The sequence below is a fragment of the Pongo pygmaeus genome, chromosome 6 (assembly GCF_028885625.2).
Source record: "Pongo pygmaeus isolate AG05252 chromosome 6, NHGRI_mPonPyg2-v2.0_pri, whole genome shotgun sequence".
Taxonomy (NCBI): Eukaryota; Metazoa; Chordata; class Mammalia; order Primates; family Hominidae; genus Pongo; species Pongo pygmaeus.
Window position 1 is genome coordinate 57314588 of NC_072379.2, and position 27249 is coordinate 57341836.

General features: G+C 42.0%; 1 protein-coding gene across 4 annotated transcripts in view; it reads right to left on the reverse strand.

Annotated features, from left to right (window-relative positions):
- CHN2 (chimerin 2) overlaps window positions 1-27249 on the reverse strand; it is a 317173-nt gene that overhangs the window by 111724 nt on the left and 178200 nt on the right. For all 4 annotated transcript variants that reach the window (XM_054494681.2, XM_054494680.2, XM_054494682.2 and 1 more), the window contains 3 exons: window positions 8341-8372; window positions 2734-2847; window positions 383-668 (listed from right to left, as the gene is read on the reverse strand). In XM_054494681.2, coding sequence (XP_054350656.1) covers window positions 383-668; window positions 2734-2847; window positions 8341-8372 — 432 coding nt within the window. The remainder of the gene's footprint in view (window positions 1-382; window positions 669-2733; window positions 2848-8340; window positions 8373-27249) is intronic.

The window sequence follows — 27249 nt, forward strand, 5'->3', positions numbered from 1 at the left end:
CTCCCCGTCCCGGGTTCACGCCATTCTCCTGCCTCAGCCTCCCAAATAGCTGGGACTACAGGTGCCCGCCACCACGCCCGGCTAATTTTTTGTATTTTTTGTAGAGACGGGGTTTCACCGTGTTAACCAGGATGGTCTCGATCTCCTGACCCCGTGATCCACCCGCCTCGGCCTCCCAAAGTGCTGGGATTACAGGCGTGAGCCACCGTGCCCGGCCAGAGCTAGAAGATTTCTAAGGTCCCTTTAGCACTAACATTCTAGAGTTCTTTGGGTGGGGGTGGGTCTCCTCCAACATTTCAGCAAATCGCACCTATAGTTAACCCGCCTGTTGATGCGGCATGGATTAAAACGAGAGAGGCTGTTTCCATCACACACAGCTCACCTTTTCCACCGCTGTGTGTTCTTCATGTGTGACGTTTGTTTTTCTTGGTTCATTTTTAGACCTGCTCAGCCTTCTGGATACTTTTTCTCTGAGTAGGGTGGCATATCCAATGTGTTCATAGATGGGGTTAGTTGTCATTTTTGAAATGTACTCGGCAGCTTTTGTTTCTATGTACAGTGTTATCAAGCCATCTGTCACCAGATCGTGAATCGACTCAAACCTCTTCTCACCCACAAAGTGTTTCCCGTCATGGAAGAGCCTGTAGTTTAAGGTCTGGTTTCCAAACCTGCCCATGAGAGAATGAGGGATTACAACCACGTTAGAAATAAGCACAGTGTGGAATGATAACAATAGCAGCTAACGTTTTTTGAATACTTAGTGTATCCCAGGCACAGGGCTAAGCACTTGATGTGATTTTTTTTCCCCTAATGATCATAGAGACCCTTTGAGACGGTATAACGGTTATGCCTGTTTTAGTGCAAAGGCAACTGATGCTTGAAGAGATGGCAGTTCCTGCTTGAGTTTACATGACTGGAACGAGGCAGAGGTGGGGCTTAACCCCAGGCCATCACATGGAGTCGTTTGATCCTAGAAATCACTAAGGTCATTGTCAGTATCCTTCTCATTTGTAAAAGTCAGAGGGTAATGCCTGATTTACAACTATGTTACTTATAACTTACTTAACGGGAACCAGCTCTCCTCTATACCTGGCAATTACCTCTGCAACGGATGCCCTGCCCCCGGTCCTGACGCCCCCTTGTTATCGCATCTTTACCACCTCCAGCAGAGCACCCCATGCCTTCCGCCCTAGTTGGTGCAGCAGAAGGGAAGCAATAAGGTGTGCTAAACTCCCTGCTGGAGCCATTGCCAGCGTCCCCACAATCTAATCTAGAGGTTCCCTCCTCTCTGGGCCCTGGCCTTCCATCTACAGCCCCTGCTTGACTCCCCACTAGAACTGCCAGCTTCTGCTACTGAAGTGCTGGGAAGATAGGAAAGTATTTTGCACACCTAGAGCACGTGATATAATAGCTTTTTAAGTTCGTCCTCATAATTACATTATTTAAGATATGCTGTAGACATGTTGCAACTTGGAAAGTGTCATTGCACAGCCATAATAGGGAGATGGTGCATGGAACACACCATTGTGGGCCTGGGAAGGGCTTCCATGGACATTCCCTCTATGGAGAGAGGGCTTTCCAATTCTGAAAAGTTCACAAACGAACTGTTGGAAGACAGTTCAGTTCTGAAATTGGATCCCTTCCCCAAAATGTATAGGGCTGCGGCAAGGATCAAATGACAGAAAATATTTGATCAAGGTTTGAAAAGTGCCATAAATGTGCTGTCTTTCTTATGTTGTGATGTTTAAATACTTGTGATTTTGTGGTAAAGGCTCAGTAGAGCCTGTTCTACTGGCTCATTGGCCTGAAGGGTCATGACTGCCCTCATGACAGGTTCCTGGGGTCAACAAGGTGAACCCTGAGAGAACCCCATGAGCAAATGCAGGTCTTGTGAGGTCTGCACGTGCAAGGCCAGGTGAAGGAGCCCTTCCTTCAACATGGGCTGCTGGGAGCTGAGGCAGAGATGCTGCGGCCTCGGCCAGCTAGATGGTGCAGGCAGAGGTGGCTGTAGAAACACTAACTTTCCAGATGGTTCTCCAGTTTACTGTGTGTCCATAATCAGAGTCCCAGTGTCCACACCTACTGATAGCATCTGTGGCTGAGGAAATGTAAACAAACTCTGATATACTGCTGGTGCTCCGGAAATAAGTGAAGATACCAAGTAAGGAGTAGGGAGGGGTAATTGTTTATGGTAGTGGGTTTCTGTGTGGGATGATGAGAAAGTTCTGGAAATGAATATGGAGATGTTTGTACAACATTAAGAATGTACTTAATGCCACTGAATTTTACTTAAAAATGGTAAAAGGAGGCCAGGTGCAGTGGCTCATAACTGTAATCCCAGAACTTTGGGAGGCTGAGACAGGCAGATGGCTTGAGCCCAGGAGTTCAAGACCAGCCTGGGCAACATGGTGAGACCCCATTCTCTACAAAAAAAAAAAAAAAAAAAAAAAAAAAAAATTAGCCAGTCATGGTGGTGTGTGCCTGTGGTCCCAGCTACTCAGGAGGCTAAGGTGGGAGGCACTTGAGCCTAGGAGGCAGAGGCTGCAGTGAGCCATGATTGTGCCACTGCACTCCAGCCTGGGTGAGAGAGTGGGACCCCCCCCCTCACAACATAAACATGGGAAAAATGATGAATTTTGTGTTATGTATACTCTACTACAATTCTTAAAAATGGGCAAACATCAGCGAAGCCACTTGTACAGCAATGAAAACAAGGAATGAAATGTGCCTCACCTGAGAGCCAGCGTGTAGCATCCTGGTTGCCGCTGGCTTTCTCTAAGGATGTAGGCACCCTCCACGCCTCCAAGAAGCTCATCCGCCTGCTCCCGGGAGATGATCCCGTGAAACCTGAAGGTGCAAGACCATCAATGCTCTGAAGAGACCACATACAGAATAAGGACCACAAAGAACTAGCCTTAAAAGGATGGTGGGGGCACCCAGAATCAACAGCCCCCCAACTGAGTGAAGAGGGGGGTGACTGCTGCACATCTTAAGTGACTTGGAACCACCCCTCACATGCTCCAAACACAAGTATTCAAGCAGACAGACAAAAGGAAGGATGCCCAGTCCACCTGGCTTTCTGCTATTGTCTTTGCTCTCAAGTTGAAAATGAAAGTTGAAACAAAAAGCCAGGTTACTCAACCACCCCCCCCCCCCCTTTTTTTTTTAACCATGGGAAATAACAGAAGAGCAATTACCAATTTAGCTCTCAGCTCAGAGAACTATGTGTTATCCTAATTGCAAGTGGACATTTATTGATTAGCAACCTACTTGCTTCAGGTGCAGGGTGGTGTTAATTTTAGAGGCTCATTTTCTGGAAGGAGGTAGCTATCATCAACATTCTTCCAGTTCTTTACATTTGGAGAGCAATAGCTTATGGATATTTTAGAAAATGTACCTATTTGTCTTTTTTAAAGATAAATTTATCTTCTCTACCATTTTAAAACCCATACACATGCATGTGGAAAATGTGGCATATCCGGGAGGGTTGTGTGCTGGCCCATGATCACTCTGATGTGGAGGCAGTTGTCTGAGGCCCAGAGAGTGGACAGTGACTCCACAGAGGAAGAGGGAGAGGTAGGAGTTGGGTCAGGAACCAGCTCACGTTCCCTGTTACCTTTAAGTAAACACAGCTGCTCCTCCCACAAGACTGGAGATTTGATCAACCAGTATTTCATGGAAAGTGGGGCAAGCTGGGTTGGGGAGTGAGGCAGTCCCAAGGGACTCCAAGCTTCTGGGAGAGGAGTAACACCTCTCTCTAGGATTACCCAACCTTGGAGAACTTTGGATAATAAATCAGAGAATAAATTTTCTGGACAGAGAAAAACTCCTTTACTTTCTTGAAAGGAAGAGGAGGAAAGGGAAGTCAGCTAGACAAGTTTTGTATTTTCCTCAGGAATGCAAAGATTAAGTTAGAGTACAAATGCAAAAGGATAACATTTTTAAAAGTGCCTATCACAATATTTATTTCCTAATTCCTTCTATCCTTAAAAAGTAGACCTTCCAAGCTGAAGCTTCTGCCCAAGGAAAGTGAGGTCAGAAGCAGTCTGTGGCTTTGTGTTTCAAAATCGCTTCTTAAAGGTGTATGGCAGTGATGACCTGGAAGAAAAAGTCTTTCTGGCTTCCCAAATTTTGATTTTAAATCTCAAGAGCTGATGCCTGGAGGTCTTGGAGCAATGCTCTTCTGAGTAAGGATGAACGTTCTGTGAATCCCCGGTTCTGGTGGGAGGGACTGAGGCAGAGCCCAGTCTCAGGGGATCTAACTGGCCCTGCATAGCAGGTATGGATTGGAACCGGGAGGCCAGTTTATTGGGGCCTGGAGCAGAGGGTGTTGGGACTTTGATAGTGAGGCCACTGGACGTGGGAACTTTGCGGAGGAGCCTCCTGTGCGGCCTGAGCCAGGTTGGAGAGGATGGGACAGATGGCCTGGGCGAAGAGACCTGGGAGCCAGCCTTGCGGATGGGTTGGCGGGTGGATTGGCAGTAAGTGTGGGGGTGGGTGTGGGGGGAGGGACATGCAGCAGGAGAGTGGGAGGGGCAGATAGCATTGCCAATATTCCCACACATAAGTAGAAAAGACAAAAGCTGGGATGTCGAAGACACAACCCATGGGCCAGAGTAACAATAGCAGGATAGGGCACGCAGAGGGACCTGCCCCAGGTCACTCCAGGAGAAGGGACAGGAAAAGGGGTAGTCTCTAAACAAGGCAGTTAACCCAAAAGCAGCTAGATTTTTTTTTTTTTTTTTTTTTTTTTTTGGAGACAGAGTCTCACTCTGTAGCCTATGCTGGAGTGCAGTGGGGTGATCTCAGCTCGCTCACTGCAACCTCCGCCTCCCAGGCTCAAGTAATGCTCCTGCCTCAGCCTCTCGAGTAGCTGGGACTACAGGCACACGCCACCATGTCCGGCAAATTTTTTGTATTTCAGTAGAGATGGGGGGGGGGGGGGGGGGCGGTCTCACCATTTTGCCCGGGGTGGTCTCGAACTCCTGAACTCAGGCGATCAACCTGCTTCGGTCTCCCAAAGTGCTGGGATTACAGGTGTGAGCCACTGTGCCCAGCCAAAAGCAGCTAAGTCTTATGTTTCTTTTTTAATTCTTGATTTTGAGTATGCATACTTTTTCTATTTTTATTTTTAATTGATACATAATTATTGTACATATTTATGGGGAACATGTGATATTTTGATACATAAGTACAATGTATAATGATCAAATCAGGGTAATCAGGATGCCTGTCACCTCAAGCATTTATTGTTTCTTTATGTTAGGAACATTCGAAAGCCTCTCTCAGCTATTTTGGAATATACAATAAATTGTTGTAACTATAGTCACCTTACTGTGCTATTGAACACTAGAACTTAAGTTTTAATTCACTTGAATTGGCAAGTTTAAATGACTGACAGCGTCAAATGGTGTCAACAACTAAATTAAATTCAATCATTCGAAAGAAGAAAATGACAATTTGTGCACCTGAAGACCCAGTCTGTGGCTTGTCATCCCCTTTATGCATGGTTTTTAAAAGTCCAAATATCTCCAACCTATAATATCTAATATATTAGTATGACTGCAACTTGGTAAGAAAAAAGCAAGCATGCACAAAGACCAGAAAGAGATGAAGGGAAAAGGTTAGCAATGACTCTCTTTCATGGTGGAACTATGGGTATTTTCCCTCTTCTATTTTCCTTTATTTTCTAATTTTTCCAAGTTAATTGGTGTTAATTTATTAATTTTTTTTTTTTTGTACAAGGTCTCACTCTGTTGCCCAGGCTGGAGTGCAATGGTTCAATTGACCTCCTGGGCTCAAGTGATCCTTCCACCTCCCACCTGTGGTCCTGAGTAGCTGGGACCATAGGCATGTGCCACCATGCCTAGGTAATATTTGTATTTCTTGTAGAGATGAGGTCTTCCCATGTTGCCCAGGCTGGTCTTAATCTCCTGAGCACAAGTGATCTGCCTTCCCTGGCCTCCCAAAGTGCTGGGACTACAGGCGTGAGCCACTGTGCCCAGCCATAATTTATTTTTAAAAACAAAAGTAATACCTGTGCACAGCAGAAAATTCCAATTTCGAAAGTTGAAGGTATAAAAGAACTAAAAATGCAAAAGTCCTCTCTCCCTAAAGGTATCCATTGTCAATAGTTTCTTGTGATTCCTTCTAGGAATAAATGTGTATGTGCGTTTCCTGAATGAAGCATGTATTACTTTTTTTTTTTTTTTTTTTTTCATCTGTAAAATATTTATTTGGCAAAGTTGTTGTAAGGATTAGAAATAATGTGTCAGTAGCTGGAAAACTTACTTAGAATCGACTTTAATTCTGTTAGTCTTCTAAATCCTTAAAGAATTAAGAATTGCCTTGAAATTACCATTGGATATAACAGAGTATTGTCAGTGAGTCTTTGGTGGAGTTGGGTTTCATATGAGATCAGGCTTTTAAAACTGCCCTCCTCAGATGAAGAAAAGCTCCTGTGAGCTCCATGAACCTGATCAGTTTCAGTGTGAAATATCAACTCTCTTGCGATCCACAGGAATAGGAATCCAGTTCTGTGAACGTTGCAGCTTGAGATAGTTGTGCTCATTTAATTGACCCTTGATTTTGGTACCAAAGAATAATTGGAAGAAAGAGGAACATCATTTTGGATCTGGGATTGAATAGTGAAAATTATATGTAATAATAGTTTCTTAAGGGATTACTTACACTTTACTTAATAGGTGATGTGTTTGATATTTTTGTATGAATTATCTTAATTCTTACAACAACCGTGTAAAGTAGGATTATTCTAATCTTATGGGTTGATGAAACTGAGGTCTGGAGAGATTTCGTGATTTCCCTGTTTCTTACAGCTGAAAGGTAGAGAGCTGGGATTCATGTCGCCTCTGCCTGAGTCCAAAGCTCATTTTTGTAACCATTAGGCTCTAATACCTGAAGTAAGTTATATTGAAACAGAATCCAGGAGATAATTTTGACAAAGCTTACTGAGAGCTTTGCGGTTGCATGAAAACATTACTTTTTAAGTGGAAGAAAAAAAACACCCTTCATTTTTTTAAAAAAATAAACGGAAACACAGAATCTGAAGGTTTTAGGCTAATTACCATCTAATAAAAGATGTTCCTTTTGGTAGTTAAGAAAATATTTCCTTAGTCTCAAGACTCTCATATGTTTTACATGAATTGGGGGTAAGAAGACGAGAATTAAAAAGTTATTCGACAAAACTCTTCTGCAAAAAGAAAATGCATAATAAACAGCTCCTTTTAGAATTCACATGCAAAAGTGTATATGGTAGGTTTTCATTTTCTTCTAGTTTTTTATATTAATTGTGCTATCTTCAAGAAAAAACAAATAAGCATACTGAGGAAAAAAAGCCATACTACAACATAGATTAGACAGTAGGGACATGGGGTAGAGAGGAGCGGAGGCCAGTGCCCCCAGGCAGGCATTCCAAGAGGTGCTGGTCAAATTCCCAGGGCACTGCAAGGAAGGTTCTGAAATGCAGCTGTGGCAATTAGGAAGGTGCACTGGGCTGGGACCACTAAGAGGGTCATTAATCATGAAGATGAGGCTCTGACGGGTAAGGGAATAAGACGAAGGTTTGAGATTGGCTGTGAGAGCTTGGAAGGTAGACTCGAAAGAGACATTGCCTCACAACGCCTCCAGGTTGGACTTGGGAAGAAAAGTGATTGATGTGTCTCCTCTCCCCTGGCCTGTTCTGCCTGCCTTCTGTGATGTGCTGTACACACCATAGGCTTAGACTGTGAATTATTTTTATGGTCATGCGTATTTGCTGGGCAGTAGGTTTTGGAAAAAGTGAAACAAGAGTTGAAATTAAGAGAAAAATGGAAAGGGGAATATTAAGGCAATTTGGCTAATACACCCAAGCCAAGAGAAATCATCATTTGGGTTTTATGAGACTGCAGGGAAGTGGGATGCCTGTCCTGACCACTGCACCGAGGTACACAAAAGTCAGGAACTCACATACAACGTACCATATTGGACACACCAAACGTTTCTATTGTGTTGATGTAGAAAGTGAAATGAAACACTAACAGAGAGCCTCCATTATGAAAAATGCTGCCTTCCGTTTCAAGTACTTGCCAGGCACTCAGTAGCTCTTTTGTGGAGGGAAAAGTAGCGCAAGATGCTCTACCTCCCACATTAATGGAAACCAAGCACTTGACTACTATAAAAAATATTAATTCAAAGGAGTCTGATTGCATTTATTCTTATCATGAAACTCTTGTACAATAGACATATGATGATGACCACATATTAGAAAATTTGTAATATTTAAATGACACATGAAATGACTACTTATTAAATTATTAAAACAAAGAATAGTATAATACATACTCTCTTCCATAATATTTTGGTCTGTTTTCCACCTATATTAAAAAGAAAAAAAATTAATAATGCATTTGAATTCAAATCAGCTAGATAAAAATGCTATTCAAATAAACAGAACTAGGGTCCTGGTAGTAATTTTATTACAGATTGTATCCTTCAAATCAGAGATCCATGAAGCTATGGAGTTATAATCAGCACATTCCAGTATCAGGTAGGAATGACCTAGAATCAATCATTAGGCTCATTTCCCACCCAAACCCAATCATCCAATAAGAGAATTTTCCATAAAAACAAAGCGATGCTTATTTTAATATTAAGGAATTTGTAAGGATATTATAAGCCTTCATCCTGAAGGATAAAACAACTACTCTGTCATGAATAAAACATAAGCATTTATTTCACTCTGCCTAATTGTTTTTATTATGTATTTATAATTAAAACAAGGAGTCTACCTGGATTAAAAAATAAAGCAGACTTAACTTGATCACGTTCCAAATAAAACCAATATTCTAACATTCTTATTTTTTCAACATGTGGCTAATGAGCTGAAATTCATTTGACACCAGAGGTGCAGGCTACAGGGGACAAGATTTATGACTTGACTAAAACAAAAACATTCCAGAAAGGATCTTTCAATCACAGCTTTAGCCTTGAGGTTATCACATCCGATTTTTCTCACATACATGATCATCTGCTTTTATAAGAGTTTTGTGTTCGCATGTTTATGATGTTGGAGTTGGTGAGAAAGTGACATGATTTCTCATGCTCGGCCTTTGTTCTTCTCCCCTAATTCCAGGGACACTCAAAACATTGTACAGCCACATTAAGTTATGGGTTTTTATGAATGGTTATATGTATGACAGCAAGTTTATGTTTATTCACTGTTGTAGGATATGAGCTTGGCAGCTGTTTTATTCAGTCATTTCTTCCTAGAGTCAAATGGACAGTTTTCACAGCAGGGCTCAGAGACAGGCACAGTAGCAGGATTTCATGATATGGGGCAGTTTCCTGGCCTAGCTCCATCCTCCAAAGGATGTAGATCTGAATAGGTAAGAGGACACCAGGAGCTAGGGGAAAAGGCTCAGAAAGGCGGAGCTGGGGCTTTGGGGACCACACTCACAATGCTGCCTAGGACAAGCCTCGCTGGTACAAAGCTTATCATCTAGACACTTCTAAATATGTGTTCACTCTTCTGTGCATTTTACACCTGAGAATTACTCAACCAAGCAGGACACCCATAACTTAATCTTCAAGGTTCAAAGCCTGCTCAGTGTCATTTGTAAAGGAAGATTTAAATAATATCATTAATAGAAGCAGAAAGTGTGTAAAAAGGCACCTGGTTATCTGATATCCTTTCTATAAATGATGTGTGCCATTATTCTACAGGCTGGTAAACTTTTTAATGAGAATTGAATATGTTGTCATTTATACCATTCTTTTGGCTTTCAAAGTTCTCTTTTAGTTTTATAATATTATAGATATGTGACTGTAAAACCAACATGCCAGAGAAGAAATTTAGAACTAGAAAAGCCAATGAAAGTCGATGATATATAATGACAAAATCTCCATTCTTTGAGAGGTGATATTCCAAAATTTGAAGTGATTCTCTATATATGAGGACAATTTTTAAATTCCATCTTTTTGGCTGAACCATAGCACAAGTTTGCAAAATCTGGGTGTAGCTCTCAACCCGATTCCCTTCCTGTATCTTCTTATTTCCCTAAAAGAGAAAGAGTTACTAATCTAACTTCCCAGATGAGCCACATGGCAATACTACTAACTCTTGGCATGCAGGTAAATGGTTAATAAATGCTGAATTTAATTGATTCTTAACAAGACAACAAATTGCTTTCAGTTCATCAATCAATCATAAAAATATACAGCACCCTTATGTTCTGGGCTCTATGCTCAGGCCAGCCATGTGCATGAAGTAATGACCTTGCAGGTGCAGAGAGGAAAGGTATGAGGCACTCAGGGGTGTTCTGCACTTGCAGCAGAGGGAAACGCTTAAGGAGAAATCTAACATAGACCCCCAAAGAGGGAAGCTGATATTTAGGGTGCCTTGAAAGATCCCAGATAAGATTCTGCCCAGAAAAGAGTTTGGTCCAATTGAGGGACAAATCTTCTGAAAATGAAAACCACCAGAAAATAAAAGAAGAGCCCTGAATTGTGTGGGACAGGCATGGAAGAGGGCCATGGAATAGGTCCCAAATATTGCATGAGATATATACTAATACATGATTCCTTGTATACCTGAAGTTTAAATTTAACTAGGCATCCTGGTCCCTCCTTCCCTCTCTCCCTTCCTCTCTTCTCCCCTCCCTTCCTCCCTTCTCCCCTCCTTTCCCCACTCTTCCCTTCCCCTCCCCTCCCCTCTTCCCACTCCCCTCCCCTCCCTTCTTCTTCCCTTCCCCACTTTTCCCTTCCCCTCCCCTCTTCCCTCTCCCCTCCCCTCCCCTCCTCTCCCCTCCCTTTCTCTTCCCTTCCCTTCCTCCCTCCCTCCCTCTCTCCTTCTCTCCCTCTCTTCCCCGCTCTCTCTTTCTTTCTTTCCTAAATCTGGCAACCCTATGTAGGGGATAGGAAAGACAGAAGTAAGAGAGAGTTAAGATAGAGGATGTGGTTGGCCATCTGATCACTGCTTCTACTGGTTGGGGGCCATTTTGATAGCAATCCAATCTCTCCTTCCTTTTTTGTCCCTGAAGCTCTTAAAGAAAATATATGTGTCCTTGTTAATGTCAGAGAGAGAGAGGCTGGGAATCAAAAAAACAAAATCCTCTTCTTTTTATAAACTTTTTACTCACAGGAGTCTAAACACAGTCTCTATTTCTATACTTCACTAAGCTTTAAACCAGTCAAGAGCTTAATGTTTAAGTTAAATGATGCTATACAAATCATACAATGTCCACATTTCTTCAAGGTGGATAATACTGGATCCTCAGATCCAGACAGAATAGCTGGCTGGGGGCTAGGGCTCCCAGGGACAAAGGTCTGCCAAGAGACTAAGAACCTCTGTGCTGTGCCCCCGGCAGTGCCTTAGAGAAGCCTGACTCACTCCCTGGGCAAGGCTCCATGTTGGCCATCAATGGAAACTAGGACCCACCTGTGAAACTGAATTTAATTAAAGAAACTGTAACTCTCAATTTCTGTTTCCAATTGTATGAGATTCTCTTCAGTAGGTGTGAAGGTGACAGGATAGTTGATAAATAAAAAGTAAGGCAACTCAGAAGTTCTTCTTGCATTCTCATTGAAAACTATGTTTGTTAAAATCAGGCAACTTAATCAAAAAATTTAGGCAGTCACATGGATTCAGAAAGGAATGGAAAATGCAATATATCATGACAAGAATGAAGGTTGGTTCTGGAGCTTCCCTGCCACTGTGACTATCCTAGGACAGCAGCTGCAGCTGGTCAATCCATCACCTGGTGAACCTGGCCTTTGTGAATATGACTGACAGCTGTAGGATCTGCCATGTCTGCTCTTGGGATTTAGTGTTCTGACCCCAAGAAGTGAAAGCAGCTCATTCTTTTTGAGAGAGAGAAAATATGTAGTCGTGTTAGATGGATTACTAGTTCTTCTAATACTGGGTCCTTAGGTGATCCAGCTGGCTCAAAAAGGAACACCTCTCTTTACAGAGGGAGAGCACCAAGTAGGAGGTCACTGAGTGAGAAAACACATGAAATGGGTCCTTCCCAAGGCACAGAGGGTTTCACTGTGTATGGTGTGACCATGCAGAATGGTGGCTGATTCTTATTTTTATTTTTATTTTTATTTTTTTGAGACAGAGTCTCGCTCTGTCGCCCAGGCTGGAGTGCAGTGGCGCCATCTCGGCTCACTACAACCTCCACCTCCCGGGTTCAAATGATTCTCCTGTCTCAGCCTCCTGAGTAGCTGGCATTACAGGCGCACACCACCGCGCCTGGCTAATTTTTGTATTTTAGTAGAGATGGGGTTTCACCGTGTTGCCCAGGCTGGTCTCGAACTCCTTAGCTCAGGCAATCTGCCCACCTCAGCCTCCCAAAGTGCTAGGATTACAGGCGTGAGCCACCGCGCCTGGCCGGCTGATTCTTTTTAAAAATAAAACTGAACATTTTATTCTAAATAAGCATCACCTACAAGAGAATAGTCCCCCAAAGTAGGCATAATACATGCCACTTATATCCCTGTTGACCAGAACATTTTTGGAATTTCTCTTTTGGGACTACCTTAATATATACCACCCTTTCTTGTGAATATCCTTAAAGGTACACTTCTCAAAGTGTGGACTGGTCATTCAAAACAGAAACTTCAAGATGCTTGTTGAAGACTGCAGACAGCACCCCCATCTCAAACCAGCTGAACCAAAATTACTGAGGGTAGAGGTATGATGTGTAATTTAATCAAGCCCCCTAGATGATTTTAAAGCATATACTAAAGTCAGAATCACTGTATGTAGAAATATACATACATTTATTTTTTTGAGAATGGATTTGAGAGTGCGTGTTATTTCAGCAAACCGGCGTAAGTTATTTGGAGCCAAGACCAGTAAGTAAATGGGGTGAGTGACCAAACTAGGAAAAACATTTGAGACAAAAACGAGGCATGATCATAAGAGAATAAGATTTTCACTGTGACTTGCTCTGAAGGAATTTTAGAAGAGACATTCCCAACACGCTCTGAGCAATGGGAATTTTAGAAGAGACATTCCCAACACGCTCTGAGCAATGGGAATTTTAGAAGAGACGTTCCCAACACACTTGAGCAATGGGAATTTTAGAAGAGACGTTCCCATCACGCTCTGAGCAATGGGAACTTGGCAGAAATGAAAGCAGAGCTTCCCAAGGTGACTGATGGGAAGGGACCAGGCCCATGTAACAGATGTGTTAAAATAACATCTATGTTATGACTTTATAGTTACATCTCAAGTATAATTAAATTGTTAGCACTGTGACTACTGGAGATGGGCTCAGTCCTGTCCCTACTATCCACAGTCCACACACCATGCTCCTATATATATGAGGCCATGCGAATGTTATGTTTTCAGCCCAATGGCCTCGTCACCCTATGTTCATCCTCTGCACTCATCAAACCAAATGAGGCCATAAGTGTATGCCCTCTAATATGTCCATCATTTTTACGTGGTCTTATTTTAAGATCCTGAATTATCTTTGAAATGAGTCAGATCACATGTGGGTTAAGAGGGCAGGCTCTGGACTCAAACTGCCTAGGTTTGAGGCCAGATCTGTGGGAATTTAAGCAAGTTACCTATTTCTATACTCCTCAGTTTTCTTATCTTTAAAATGAGAATGACAATAGAAGTATCTGCCTCATGGGGTTGTTGTAAGAGCTAAATGAATAAATATGTGTAATATGCTTGCAACAGTGCCTGGCGCAGACAGCCAGTCAGTTGCTATGAGCTATCACCAGGATCCTGAGAAGGTCTCCTCTGTATAGAAGGAAGGGTTAGGCCCATCCCTTGCTGTGTTCTTAGAGCTCCTTTTACGTATCTCCATTAGAAAACTTATCTCACCATATTTTAAATATTTATTTGCCATTTTTTTCCTAACTGTTCTGTGGAGCAGCAATTTTGTCTTCATCATTCACCTATTTCCAGGATTTCTCCCAATGTCTGTCACAGAGTAAATGCAGCTACCCCTTGTTATCTGAGTCTAACCCATTCCTAAAAAATGTGTAGGGCAGCAAAGCTTCAAACAGCAAGAGCCTATATTCCATTACTTTACACAGAAAAAAAGTTCATTTTTAGAGAATGCAAAAATATCCATTTTCAAATATTACTAAAATGCTCCTAATTACCTGACAATCTAATAGCAATCTTTTCACAATATAAAACATTTAAATAACAATTGCCTAATTGTTTAACACTTAATGCAGTAATGAGTAGGTATATTTGTGTGCAGTCTACAGCTGAATAAATAGGAATTTCATTAGCCTTCTACACTGAGCATGTATTATAATAAAAATAAATAATGCCATGATATTACCAAAGATTCAAAAGTTACTATCTAATTGGACCTGAGTTGGTAGTGCTCCTAGGGTCCTGGCCTAAACAAATACTGAAGGGCTAAACCCTCAGGGAAAAGGTAGGGAAATTACAGATATAATGTGCTATATGTTTAAACAGGATCAGGAGAACACAGATATGAGAGAAGCCCACCCTTCGTCTTTCAGCACCCTGCTACTCAGAGTGTGATCACGGGGCCAGCAGTATTAGCATCATCTTGGAATTTGCTAGAAATGTGGGGTCTGCAATTCTAAGGGGATTCATAGATACATTAAAGTTTGAGAAGCTGCCACACATGAGAGAACGTGCCATAGCTGGTTTCTAATTGGGAATGGCTTTTAGCAAGTCCCGATAGCAAATATTCAAATAGTGAGTGTTCGGAAAACAAGGGTGCCTGTCCTCATTACATGTTTGCAGAATGAGACACAGGATATGCATGTGGACCCTTGCTCATCAATCCAGTTACTGTGGGACTCTGAGTAGGTTATTACACTCCTTTGCATCTCATTTTTCTCAATTTTCAGTAAAACTGGAATTATAAAAATGGGCTATTTTAATAAGGCTGTTTCACAGATTAGATGAGATACCACACGTGAGACTTGGACCATCGTGGCAATAGGTTCTCATTTATTGAGTGGCTACTCTGTGCCAGGCACAGTCCTGAGGGTTTCTCTCCTATTGTCTCATTTAAGTCTCTAAACAATGCTCCAAGGTAAGTGAGTGCTGTCATTTTAAAGAGACCCACTAAATAGCGTGAGGTCACAGAGCTAGTAAGTGGCTGAGCCTAGACTGGGACCACCCCTAAGTACTGTGCTTCACTCCTTCTCCAGAGGATACTAATCAGCGCTAATGCCTTTGCTGGCTCTCACAATTTACAGTTTGACTAAATATATTAGATTATCTGAATAGTCTTCAGTTTTCTTTGCTAGGACTCAAGACCTTAAAATCTCTCTTGAATGAACTGAATTCCATCAATGAATTGGCAAATGTGAACTTCGGAAAAATTTGCTTAGGATGGAGTGACATTTGGAGTCTCTCAAATATTTCCCTGTGATTTGGAATCACGTGTATTCCCAAACTACCTGGTTTATTTCCCAATGTATTTTTCAATTTTAAGGAAGACTTCTCAGTATTTTGCAAAGCTCCAAAGAACAGTAGGGTGACAGCTGCACAGTGAGAAACAGGAAGCATAATCCTTAAATGAGTTTGCTTTATAGTCAGATTATCATTGCCTAGATAAACACAAGTTCCTTTATGTTCAACACAAAGACATTTACAGAATATTGTGAGTCCTCTGTAAACAAGGTTTCCAATTATTGAAAGAACAAAGCTTTTGTAATCCCTCGCAGCTGGTATATGTTAAGTTTTTACTTAATAGAAATAATTTAAAAACCCGATTTAGCAGCCTCCTACACAGGGCACCTAGATTGCTGGATTTTCTGAGAGATGGATCAAGTAGGGGAGAAAAGGCTTTTGATGGGGGGATTTGTGCTGGTGATACTGGGGCAATTTCATCCACAAAAAATAAATATAGATAATTCCTTTTTAATTAGAAATCAAAGATTCCCCCATTGAAAAGGAGAGAAAGAAAATGCAAGTACTGAAATTTACACTCTTGTAGTCAAAGTGCAGAGCATAGAATGAAAATTGAGCAGACTCTAAAATCTCCCATTTCTTTGCATTTAGAATCCAAGGCCTAATTTTTTCCTCATGGCATTTCTTTAACACTTCTGGAAATCAAATAGGGCACTGACGAGGTGAATTCCTTCCTGTCTTGATTAGAATGTACTATAAATGTCCACTGGTCAGTCCGTCTGTAATAAATCTCCTTAAAAGGTGACCAATCGCTTTGCTAAGTTCTGTACATACACACAAGTTGGATACTTTAGCAACCTGATCGAAACATTCTGTGAACTTACAGATGCACACAAGTACATCAGCTTAGGGGTGCTCGAGACAAAAGCAGTTCCCAATCATTTGGTTTATTTTCTGGCTTCACTTCTGCCCCCAAAATTTTCCAGAAATTATGATTATCAGTGATAATATCAGAGTAAACATAAAATATTTTCTTTAGGCCAGTGGTTCTCAACTGGGAGGGGAGGTGATTCTGCTCCTCAAGGGACATTTGTCAAAGTCTGAGGAAATCTCATCACATTGTTCTCTGCTCAAAATTCCCCACTGGTTCCCCAATGCCACGTGGTCAAACCTACACAACTCAGCGGGACCTTCCCAGACCTACTTAAAAGTGGGACCTCCTGTCCTTAGCATACCCCGTCCCTCTTCTTTGGCTTATTTTTTGCCTCATGACAGCTTTCACTGTCAGGACTCAGGGGAGGATATTCCTGGCCTCTAGTGGGTAGAATCCAGGGATGTTAATAAACATCACACAGTACATGTGACAACCCCCTACAACAAACAATTATCCCTCTAAAAGGTCAATAGTGCCAAGGTCAATAAACCCTGCTTTAGACTGGAAGAACTTTGAACTGTTAAGTATTTCCAAGGAAGAATATTAGAAACGTTTTTTTTTAACCAAAAATGCAAATAAGCAACAAAAACTTTAAATACATTAAGTAAAATGGAGTAAAAGGAAGGCAGAAGGAAATATTTGCTTTTGATAATGCTGATAATTTATAAAGGTAGCTTTTAAGAAAAAACAGTACTGGTGAAAGACCTCCAACTACTTAAGGAAATATATTAGATGAATACAAAATGGAACAGACTAAAATGTCAGTAAAATTAATAAGGGAACCTCCGCCCTCCCTGGAAAAATTTTAAACAAGGTTAAACTACAAAAAACACTAAAGAAGAAATTTATTTCTTGGGAGTGATCAGCCATGCTATGCATACATGTGAATTAATGTTTGAATTCCTTACTGCTATGGGACTCCACACCTCACAGCATGTAGCTTTGAAATTTTGCCCTGATTGCTGGCTTGGAAACAAAACTTCCACCACTCACAGCTTTCCCAGGTCACAGAAGATTTCTCAGGAAGGAGTGGCTAAAGCACTGTCCAGTATGGGGCTGTCCAGTATGGGGCTTAGAGAAGTCCTGTTTTCTCAGGGTTCATTACATAAGCACTACACACAATAAGTATTAATATCATAACAGAGGAAGGCAAATTGACAAAATTATTTATATTTATATTTTAAAAGTAATGGAAGGGCAACTACACCCAGACACACTCATACAAATACCCATGCCTCATGCATTGAGCCTTTTTGCTACTGGTTCTGATCTTCACCCAGTTCAGTCCTATTGACCTTGACCCAGAACTCCACTAAGGGCAGGGCCAGGAGGAGCAGAGGAGGAGCCAACATTTAACAAATGCCTTCAGTGTGGGTATTTCAGGTCTCCCAACAAGCAAGTCACATGGAGACTGTCATTCCTATTTTGCAGAAGAGAAAAAGAAGGCCTGTATGGTTAACATTACTTGAAGATCATGCAGAGGCAGGGAGATGAGATCCAAACCAAGGTCTAATTGACTCCAAAGCCCATAATCTTCTCCTACACCAAAAGGAAGGGAAATTGCCCAAGGATAACAGATATAATGTACTTATAGAGAACACTGACTCTGCTGTTACAGATGGGTTGATATGAAAATTGTTAAAACTCTAAAACATGGCCATTCTGGAGACCTGGGTAGACTGATCGGTACTCATCACACCTAATGGCTCAGCCTCCTTTGCTCTTCACACCTGTGAATGCTACCACCCAGGGTATCATCCACTCAATGCCCAAGCTAGAAATCATCATCTCTGACTCCTCCCTCTCCCCAACCCCACTGGCAATCTGCCATGAAGTCTTCTTCATTGTATGCAATTCCTTAATTGCTCTTAAAATGGTCCCTTTCTCTCCAAGTCCACTGGGTTATCTACTCATCTAGACCATGAAAGTAGTCTTTTTACTGGTCTCCCTATATCCTTTTATCACCTTCCAATCTGTCTTTCACACTTAAGTCAGAAAATGCAAGTCTTGTCACATTGCTCTCAGCTTAGAATTCTTCACTGTTTCCCCACTGCTGCATAGTCAAACATACACAACTCAGTCGGACGTTCCCAGACCACCCTACTTAAAAGTGGTAACTCCCCTCCTTGGCATACTCCATCCTTCTTTTCTGAATTATTTTTTTTCCATGACATTTATCATCATCTGATATACTATATATTTTACTTGTGTGTTATGATAACCAATTTTATGTGTCAACTTGTGGGGGCCATGGGATTCCCAGATATCTGATAAACATTATTTCTGGTTGTGTCTGGGAGGGTGTTTCTCCAAGAGATTAGCCTTTGACTCAATGACTGAGTAAAGAAGATGGCCCTCCCCAGTGTGGGTCAGTACTATCCTGTCCATTGAGGGCCTGAATTAAACAAAGAGGCAGAGGAAGGTTGTATTCATGCTCCTTCTTCCTGACTGCTACAGCAGGAACACCGATCTTCTCCTGCCCTTGGTATTCTTGGTTCTTAGACCTTCAGACTCAGACTGGAATCAACATCATCAGCTCGAGAGATCTCAGGCCTTCCAACTACACCACCTGCAACACACACACACACACACACACACACACACACACACACACACACACACACACACACACACACACACAATTGGTTCTATTTCTCTGAAGAACTCTGACGAATACATTTTTTTGCCAATATCTTCTATTCAAATGGAAACTATATAAGGGCAAAGATTACTGTGCTTTGCTTACTGCTGTATCTCTAAGAGTCTAAAACAGTCCTGGCCCTTCCCAAGTGCTTAATACGTATTTATTGGATGAACACATGAATAGCATCTAGGATCTTCCCTGGATGGTCCTTGCTTGTGTGTCCAGAATATGTTCTTACTGACACACATGCTCTTGCCCCATGACATCCTCACCCCTCAGTTCTTCATGTTCCTCATACATAGCTTCTGTAGTTTCTGAAGCACACCCTCGGCTGCTCATACTTCTATAATATTATTTGGTGGGGTTATGTCCTCTGCCTGGAATTCTAATATTTGTTCTTCAGTCCCTCTATGCCTTAGCCTGGCAAAATCTCACTGATTTTAAAAGTAAGAGCTGAAATGCTGCCATCTTGGGGAAGTCTCCTGCCTCTGAACTTTATAAAAGGCCTGAGTTAGGGCCACGGCGATCTTACTGGGATTGGGATTGTTGGCTTTTATGAGCTCTCGATGTGAGCTCCTTGAGGGAAGGGCTCCTGTTTCTTCACCTCTGTTGTCCCAGCATATTGCTCACAGTGTTCACAGAGCTTAGCCTCATGGCATAACACAATAAGTGAAAGGCAGGTTTGCTTGATACTCCCAGATCCCTTTCTGGGGCTCACTGAAATTTCAAAAGGGGTATCCATGGAAAGATTGGCATTGGTGGTAGCTCACACCTTGATGCTTTATGCTTCCAAGCTACAAGACAAAACTTGTTCCCCTGTCTGCTTTCTGAATCTCTGGAGTGAAGACTGAAGACCACAGGCAACAACTGTGACTTCGAGCCAGTGATTCTGCTAATCGAAGTCCCTCACATTCTTTAGAGGGTGAACATGTGAACCAACATAAGCCACCCAGATGTTCTGCCCCTGGAATTTGCGACTTGAGTAGAAACCATTAAATGAAACTGTTAAGAGTTGAGTCACATGCATGGCAGAGCCTAATAACAACGATAGCCGTTAATAGTTATTGAGAACTTATGTACCAGGCATTGTTCTAAGCACTTTCTTTACATATATCAACCCTGTCGATCCTCATGATTACGCAAGAGGTAAGATCAGTTATATCCATTTCCAGAGGACTAACTGAGGCACAGAGAAGCAGGGTGCAAAGGGCAGGTTGGACTACCCTGGAACTCTGACGCTAACCATCACCTCTTATTGCCCAAGGTCTGTCAGTGTTGCTTCAAATCCTTCCTCAAGCCCTCTGACCAGCTTTTCTTTCCATCCAGGGAATTTCCTCATATCCTTCTAACCACAATTGGTCTGCCCTCCTAGGCCCTGCTTTTTTTTTTTTGCTAAGTTTAGTGAGAATAGACTTTTATTGCTTACAATAGAATTCTAAGTGATATTTCCATTAAATCAAAATCTCCAGGGCTGGAGCCAGGGTGTCTGTAAGGTTTGCCAGGCTCCACAGGTGATTCTGACTCACACCCAGGACTGAGAACTATGACTTTGGGCAGCAGTTCCAAAACCCTGAGAGAATAAACATTATCCTAGAAGCTTAGGACACCTTCCCAGCACCTTCCCATGGATTTTGATCCATTCTCACAGTGGGCTTCCAGGAACACCCAACAGCCCAGCCATGAGTGGCACTCCTCTATCCAGCCCTTCTTCCCAGCAGCTCACTTTCACCCACTCTTCTTTGCTACATCTTCTTTGGCACCGTGATTCCTTGGCTCCATATGTTGGCTCCCAAAATCTGCCTCAGGCCCTCCTTGTTTGGACAACCCAATTAGGCATACTTTTCTGGCACTAGCCTGGCACTCTGTTGGCTAGAGTTTTTTGTACTCATCTTTGGCATCCTGGAGCCACAGGTCCAGGTGAAATGAATGTTTTCTCCCATCAAGCCAGATCCCCAGGAGGCCATGTTGGCTGGGCTGGCTGGCTGACCTCCCAACCAGGGCCAGAGAATCAAACCTGATGGGCTGACTTGTCCATACTTCTAATCAACCAAACAGGGATTTTACTCTAAAGGAGTACTCTAAAGGAGTACTCCTTTACTGTAAAGGAGACTCAAAATCCAGGATTTAATCATGAAGAGAAACTTTATCTTCACATCTAATCTTATGTTCCTCCAGCTTCCAATTATGCATCTTCCTTTCTTTTGGTCTTCAGTGCAAATAAGAATCTGAGAATATTCTCTACAGAATAAGGCTTCCATTACTAAAAGCCATCTCTGTGCCACTAGATTGCCTGTTCATCCCCAAACTAAATAATCCTTGTGCCTTTGACCTTTTCTAATAGGTCCCAATTTCCAATCCTTAATTCATCTTCATTATTCTCCTCCAAACTCTCTTTAAATTCTCCACATACCTTTTAAGCCCAAAGAGCTTGAAGTACCCAATAGAATCAAATCAAATCAAGGCAAAACTAATGCTGCTGTTAAATTTCTAGAGGAAAAAAGATTGGGTGAATATACTCATTTAATTCCTCACTCTTGTTAGTAAATTCCTTCCATCAAAGCTTAATGGTATTTGGGTTAAGTGGTACTATACGTACTTTGGAAAAGGCAAAGTGTCTATCGTTCTTAGTTTTCTCCCAGAAGTTACTTTTTTCTCTTTCTCCTAGAAATGTAAGAGTATTAAGTGTTCAAAGTGATGGATACAATTAATCTACCTAAAGAAAAAGAAAGGAGAACAGAATCTGGGAGATGGTAGAAATTCAAGGCTTGTCTACTTTTGCATTATAGCTCCCTATGGAGACTTTTTAGACAGGTTTTCTCTCAATCACCTCCCCACAAAGGAATTTTAATATTACATATAGACTGTATATCTGTTTATGTTCTATATAGGTATTTGTGCTTTATACATACAAATAGTAAGGGTTTTTTTTTTGGTAAGAACCAAATTTCTCCACTTTAGGGGTGATATTGCCCCCTTTGAGAACTCATTGTCCACTGATAACATCATGACCTTCAGAATGCTTTTACATATATTCTCCCACCAGGAAGGTGGAAATGTATCTTTGCCTTCTTCTTATAGACAAGGAAGCTGCAGTTCAGAGTGATTAACTAATTTGCCCACCATCCTGCCCAGGGATAGCAGCAGATTCAGAGTTAAAACCCAATTCCTGATATCAGGGCCAGCACTCATTGCTCTATATTGTAATGATGACATAAAATCCAGAAGCCTGTTCTCTATTAAATTCTTTTTTACAAATTACCTACTTTAGCATTTCTGAAGCAAGCACTCCTCCCAAAATAATTCCCAACACAGTAATAAATAAAAGAGTAGAAGTGCCTTATTAATGCTTGTTCTTGCTTTCAACTATGCTTTTTCAGAAAAGTTCTCTATTCCACATTAAAAATTCTTGAGCATGGCTTATAGTGTTTCCAACAGCTCTCATGCCAAGCCATCCTCCTGCCTGTCAGGGCTGTGCACCCAAGAGAATGTCTTTGTTCCATGGGCCAGAGCACATCCTGCCACTCTTCTCACACAATCTTCATTTTTAATTCTTAACGTTTTATAATGAAAATTTTCATACATACAGAAAAGTTGAAAGACTTTTACACCCATATATACATCATCTAGGTTCTACAGCATTTTTACTATTCTTGCTTTATGGCATATATATTTTTTCATTCCTCTATCCATCCATCAATCCAACTTTTAAAAAGTAGACATCAGAGTTAAGTGCAGATATAGCACTCTTTCCTCAAAGGTGTTGGCATACAAATTATTAATCAGAATTCAAGAACATATAGGAGGCTAACACCAGCTTTGTTCCAGAAATTAAAGTCAGTTTAGCTTCCATGTTCAGATGTTGCTACCAAATAAACAGATCCCACACACCCCTTTAACTTCCTGCTGATGGAGCGCTGTGCCACCTTTGCTAACAGGCTTCCATCTCTTGAAGGGGAGAAAGTGACCATCAGAACGCAGGTCAAAGAACACCTGCTTCTTGTAACTGCTTTGGCCTCTTTCATCAATTTATGCATGTTAAACATGAAGGCCAAAATGTCCCTCAAAATGGCTTGGGATCAAATTCATCCTAAATTCCAAGGCTGAAACTCCTTTTTTTTCCACTAACATTTACGTAGTACTTGGGAGATGGTAGAAATTAAAGACCAATGCTTCTGATATATAAATGTCAGGCACTGTTCTAAGTGCTTTATGTATATTAACCCACTCTTTTTCTTTATTTTTTTATTTTATTTTTTTTTTTGAGACGGAGTCTCGCTCTGTCTCCAGGCTGGAGTGCAGTGGCACGATCTCGGCTCACTGCAACTTCTGCCTCCTGGGTTCAAGCGATTCTCCTGCCTCAGCCTCCTGAGTAGCTGAGACTACGGGCATGTGCCACCACACCCAGCTAATTTTTTATATTTTCAATAGAGATGGGGTTTCACCATGTTGGCCAGGATGGTCTCAATCTCCTGACCTCATGATCTGCCCACCTCGGCCTCCCAAAGTGCTGGGATTACAGGCATGAGCCACCATGCCCGGCCTAACTCACTCTTTAAAGTTACTTTTAGTGTAAGACCAGGGGTTGGCAAACTTTTTTCTAGCAAGGGCTATAAAGTAAATATTTTAGGTTTGGGATCATATAGTTTCTGCCTCAAGTACTCAGCTCTGCCATGGTAGCATGAAAGCAGCCACAGACAATATATAACAGAATGAGCATTGCTGTGTTCTAATAAAACTTTATTTACCAAAATAGTCTCCAGGATATAGCTGAACAACGCCTATGCTAGACTAAAAAGCCTGAGAGTCCATTCTCCAAAAACCAGTTTCAGGACCTCTTATTGTTAGCTCAAAACACAGAGCTTGCCAATGCTTCAAAGGCCTTTTTATTTAATGGTGGGTCAAATCATTCCTTGTTCATGCTCTTTCATCTTTTAATGCACTGGGAGGAGAGAATCATTAATTTTTAAGCTACGGCATACTGATGCCAACTTAAGAAATCACAATGAACTGAGGCAGAAGACGGCTGAATTACATTTTTAAGCAACTGAGACTAATGAAACACTAAGGAGTCTGAGGTGCATCTTTGAATTGAAAGGTGTTGATGAAGCATCATGAAGCCTGGTCTTTGAGAAGCCATGGAACCCTGAGAACCATGACAGAGCAAAAGGACAACCAGAGTAGTGTAATTACAGACTTGGTAGAAATATCCAAGGAGGTCGAAGAACATTCACCAAACAATTGATGTGTAATTACCTAGAAGGACGCAAGGTGCTGGATGGCAACCAAATATGCCTTTGTTGGGCTGTGCCAAGGCTATTTAATTTCTTTCCATAGAAGATGAGGAAATGACACTGACACCGGCCATGTAAATAAGGAGGAAGAAAAATATACCATCATTGAAGCAGAGCTTGCTATTCTGTCCAACAAGACAGAGACATGGTGTACTTAGAGCTAATGTCAAGTGAGATTGTGATTTGCTAAAGGACATAGCCAAAGAAGATTATTACCAATGGCTCAGTCAGCATCAGCCAGATGCCAGACGAGTGGTAGACTGAGGCAAGGAGGTGGGCCTGGGAAAGCACCTGCTCTGGACTGGCTTTTATTAGCAAATTCGTTATCTAAAATCCTGAATTGAGAAACGCTCATTAAGCACACAGAGGATGGACTGAGTGAAGAAACTAGCATCTTGAAAAACAAATGCAATTAAAGGATTTCTGACATACGATAATGAATTTAGTATTTTCATTAAGGCAAGAGTCCATTAAAACCAGGAGGAAATCTAGCAAGGATTCATGCGTAGCTACAGATAAGGAAAACACCTAAAAGATCCCAAAAGAGCTGGAATTCATAACAGTATATGCTGAATATGAATGAACATGAATCATCATATTAAGACTGAATTTGAGGCAGGGTGTGGTCGCTCATGCCTGTGATCCCTCACGCCTGTGATCCCAGCATTCTGGGAGGCTGAGGCAGATGGATCACCTGAGGTAAGGAGTTTGAGACCAGCCTGGCCAACATGGTGAAACCCCATCTCTACTAAACATACAAAAATTAGCCAGGCATGGTGGCAGATGCATGTAATCCAAGCTACTAGGGAGGCTGAGGCAGGGGGCTTGAAACTGGGAGGCGGAGGTTGCAGTGAGCCGAGATCATGCTACTACACTCCAGCCTGGGCAACAGAGTGAGACTCTGTCTCAAATAAACAAAACAAAACAAAACAAACAAGCAAACAAAAAACCCTGAATTTGAAATAGCTTTGTTAATTAGTAACACAAACATAACATTAGAAGTATAATACCAGAAAATGGAGGGTAGACGGAGGAGATCAGGTTTAATCAAGTACTGACCCCACCCTTACAAGCAGGATTCACATTTGGTCTGCAACATAAAAGAGTAAAGGAAAGTTAGAAATAGCAAAGAAGAAAGACAAAATATTTTTAAAGGGTGGAAAATAACATCTAGGAGGAAGTACATCTGGGAAAAATAAGGAAGGCTATGGGTGCCTACACTGAAATCCGTGAATAGTCTAGCACAAGTGCTGAGCAAATAGCAAGCATTACCAGGAGGCAAGAGCATCTTGAGTCTTCTATCCTTAGGGATTAGGGAGGAAGGATGAAATAGAAAGCAGAGAGAAGCAAGAACAGTCCTTAGAACAGTAGTTCTCACACCCAAGGGGGCATCAGAATCCCCTGAAGAGCTCGCTAAAATACAGATTGCTGGGCCCCATCTCCAGGGTTTGTAATTCAGGTGTGGGATGGGCCAGAGAACCTGCATTTCTCACCTGTTCCCAGCTGATGCTGGGATCACACTCTGTGACTCACTGGATTAGAAGCCCAGCCATGGATATGAACTGTCTGGGTTGGAATCTGGCCTTTGCCCCTCTTGTGCTTCCTGTCTCATTTCCTCCTGTGTAAAGTGAGAGGGATAACAAGCCCCATGGGATTGTGGTGGGCGTAGCATCTATAAAACTCTGAAGCCGGTGCTCAGGGCACAGGAAGTATTCCATATGTGATAGCTGTCATTTCTATTAAAAGACTGACAACAAGTAAATAATTAGGTAATATCATTCAGCATAGCCATATTAAAATCGAGGCTGTCTGAGATTGCATCATCCACATTTTTTCCAATGGAAAGCAGAATCAAGGTCAGAAATCTACGTCCAAGCCTCTCAGTGCTTGGTTGGACAGGCCACACTCCAGTAGGAGACACCGCTTATCTGGAGCAAAGTATAACCTGCCTTTATCAGCATTATTTCTCAGTTACAGTTTAACCAGGTGAGCAAAATGTGAAGCATGTCTTTAAATCCTCACTATAGCTCCAGCATTATGCACCTGCTCCTTTTCCTGGATAACCCTGATTACACTCCAAAACTTGTGGGGCCTGACCTCTGAGTCACAGAGCAGACTTAATATGGGGCTGCTGTAGGTAGCAGTTCCTATGGAGGTGTGACATTTGCTCTGTGTTTGGATGAGTAAGGCTGGTGTTACAAAAGCCAGTGCCTCCGCATAACCATTGTGTCTCAGTTTGTACCCCCACTCTCACTACCACCACCACCTAAGATCAATGAGTAATGGGATCTTGGGTTCCAGCTGTCATAGGCTAGAGGAGGATGGCAGAACACATGTTGTAACACACGATGCTATCAGTTCTTTTTTTCTAAAACAATGAACGATACCACATAGTATTCCAACTCTAGTAATTAAGGGAATATACATTTTCAAGTGAGATGTTAAGAAATAAAAATCAGCCAGGTGTGGTGGCTCATGCCCGTAATCCCAGCACTTTGGGAGGCCGAGGCGGGTGGATCACTTGAGGTCAGGAGTTCGAGATCAGTCCAGCCAACATGGTGAAACCCTGTCTCTACTAAAAATACAAAAATTAGCTGGGCGTGGTGGGCACCTGTAATCCCAGCTACTCGGGAGGCTGAGGCAGGAGAATGGCTTGAACCCGGGAGGTGGAGGTTGCAGTGAGCCAAGATCATGCCATTGCACTCCAGTCTGGGCGACAGAGCAAGACTCCGTTAAAAAAAAAAAAAAAAAAAAAAACAAGGGCCGGGCACGGTGGCTCATGCTTGTAATCCCAGCATTTTAGGAGGCTGAGGCGGGCAGATCACCTGAGGTCAGGAGTTCAAGACCCGCCTGACCAATATGGAGAAACCCCATCTCTACTAAAAATACAAAAAAATTAGCTGGGCGTGGTGGCACATGCCTGTAATCCCAGCTACTAGGAAGGCTGAGGCAGAAGAATTGCTTGAACCCGGGAGGCGGAGGTTGCGGTGAGCCAAGATCGCGCCATTGCACT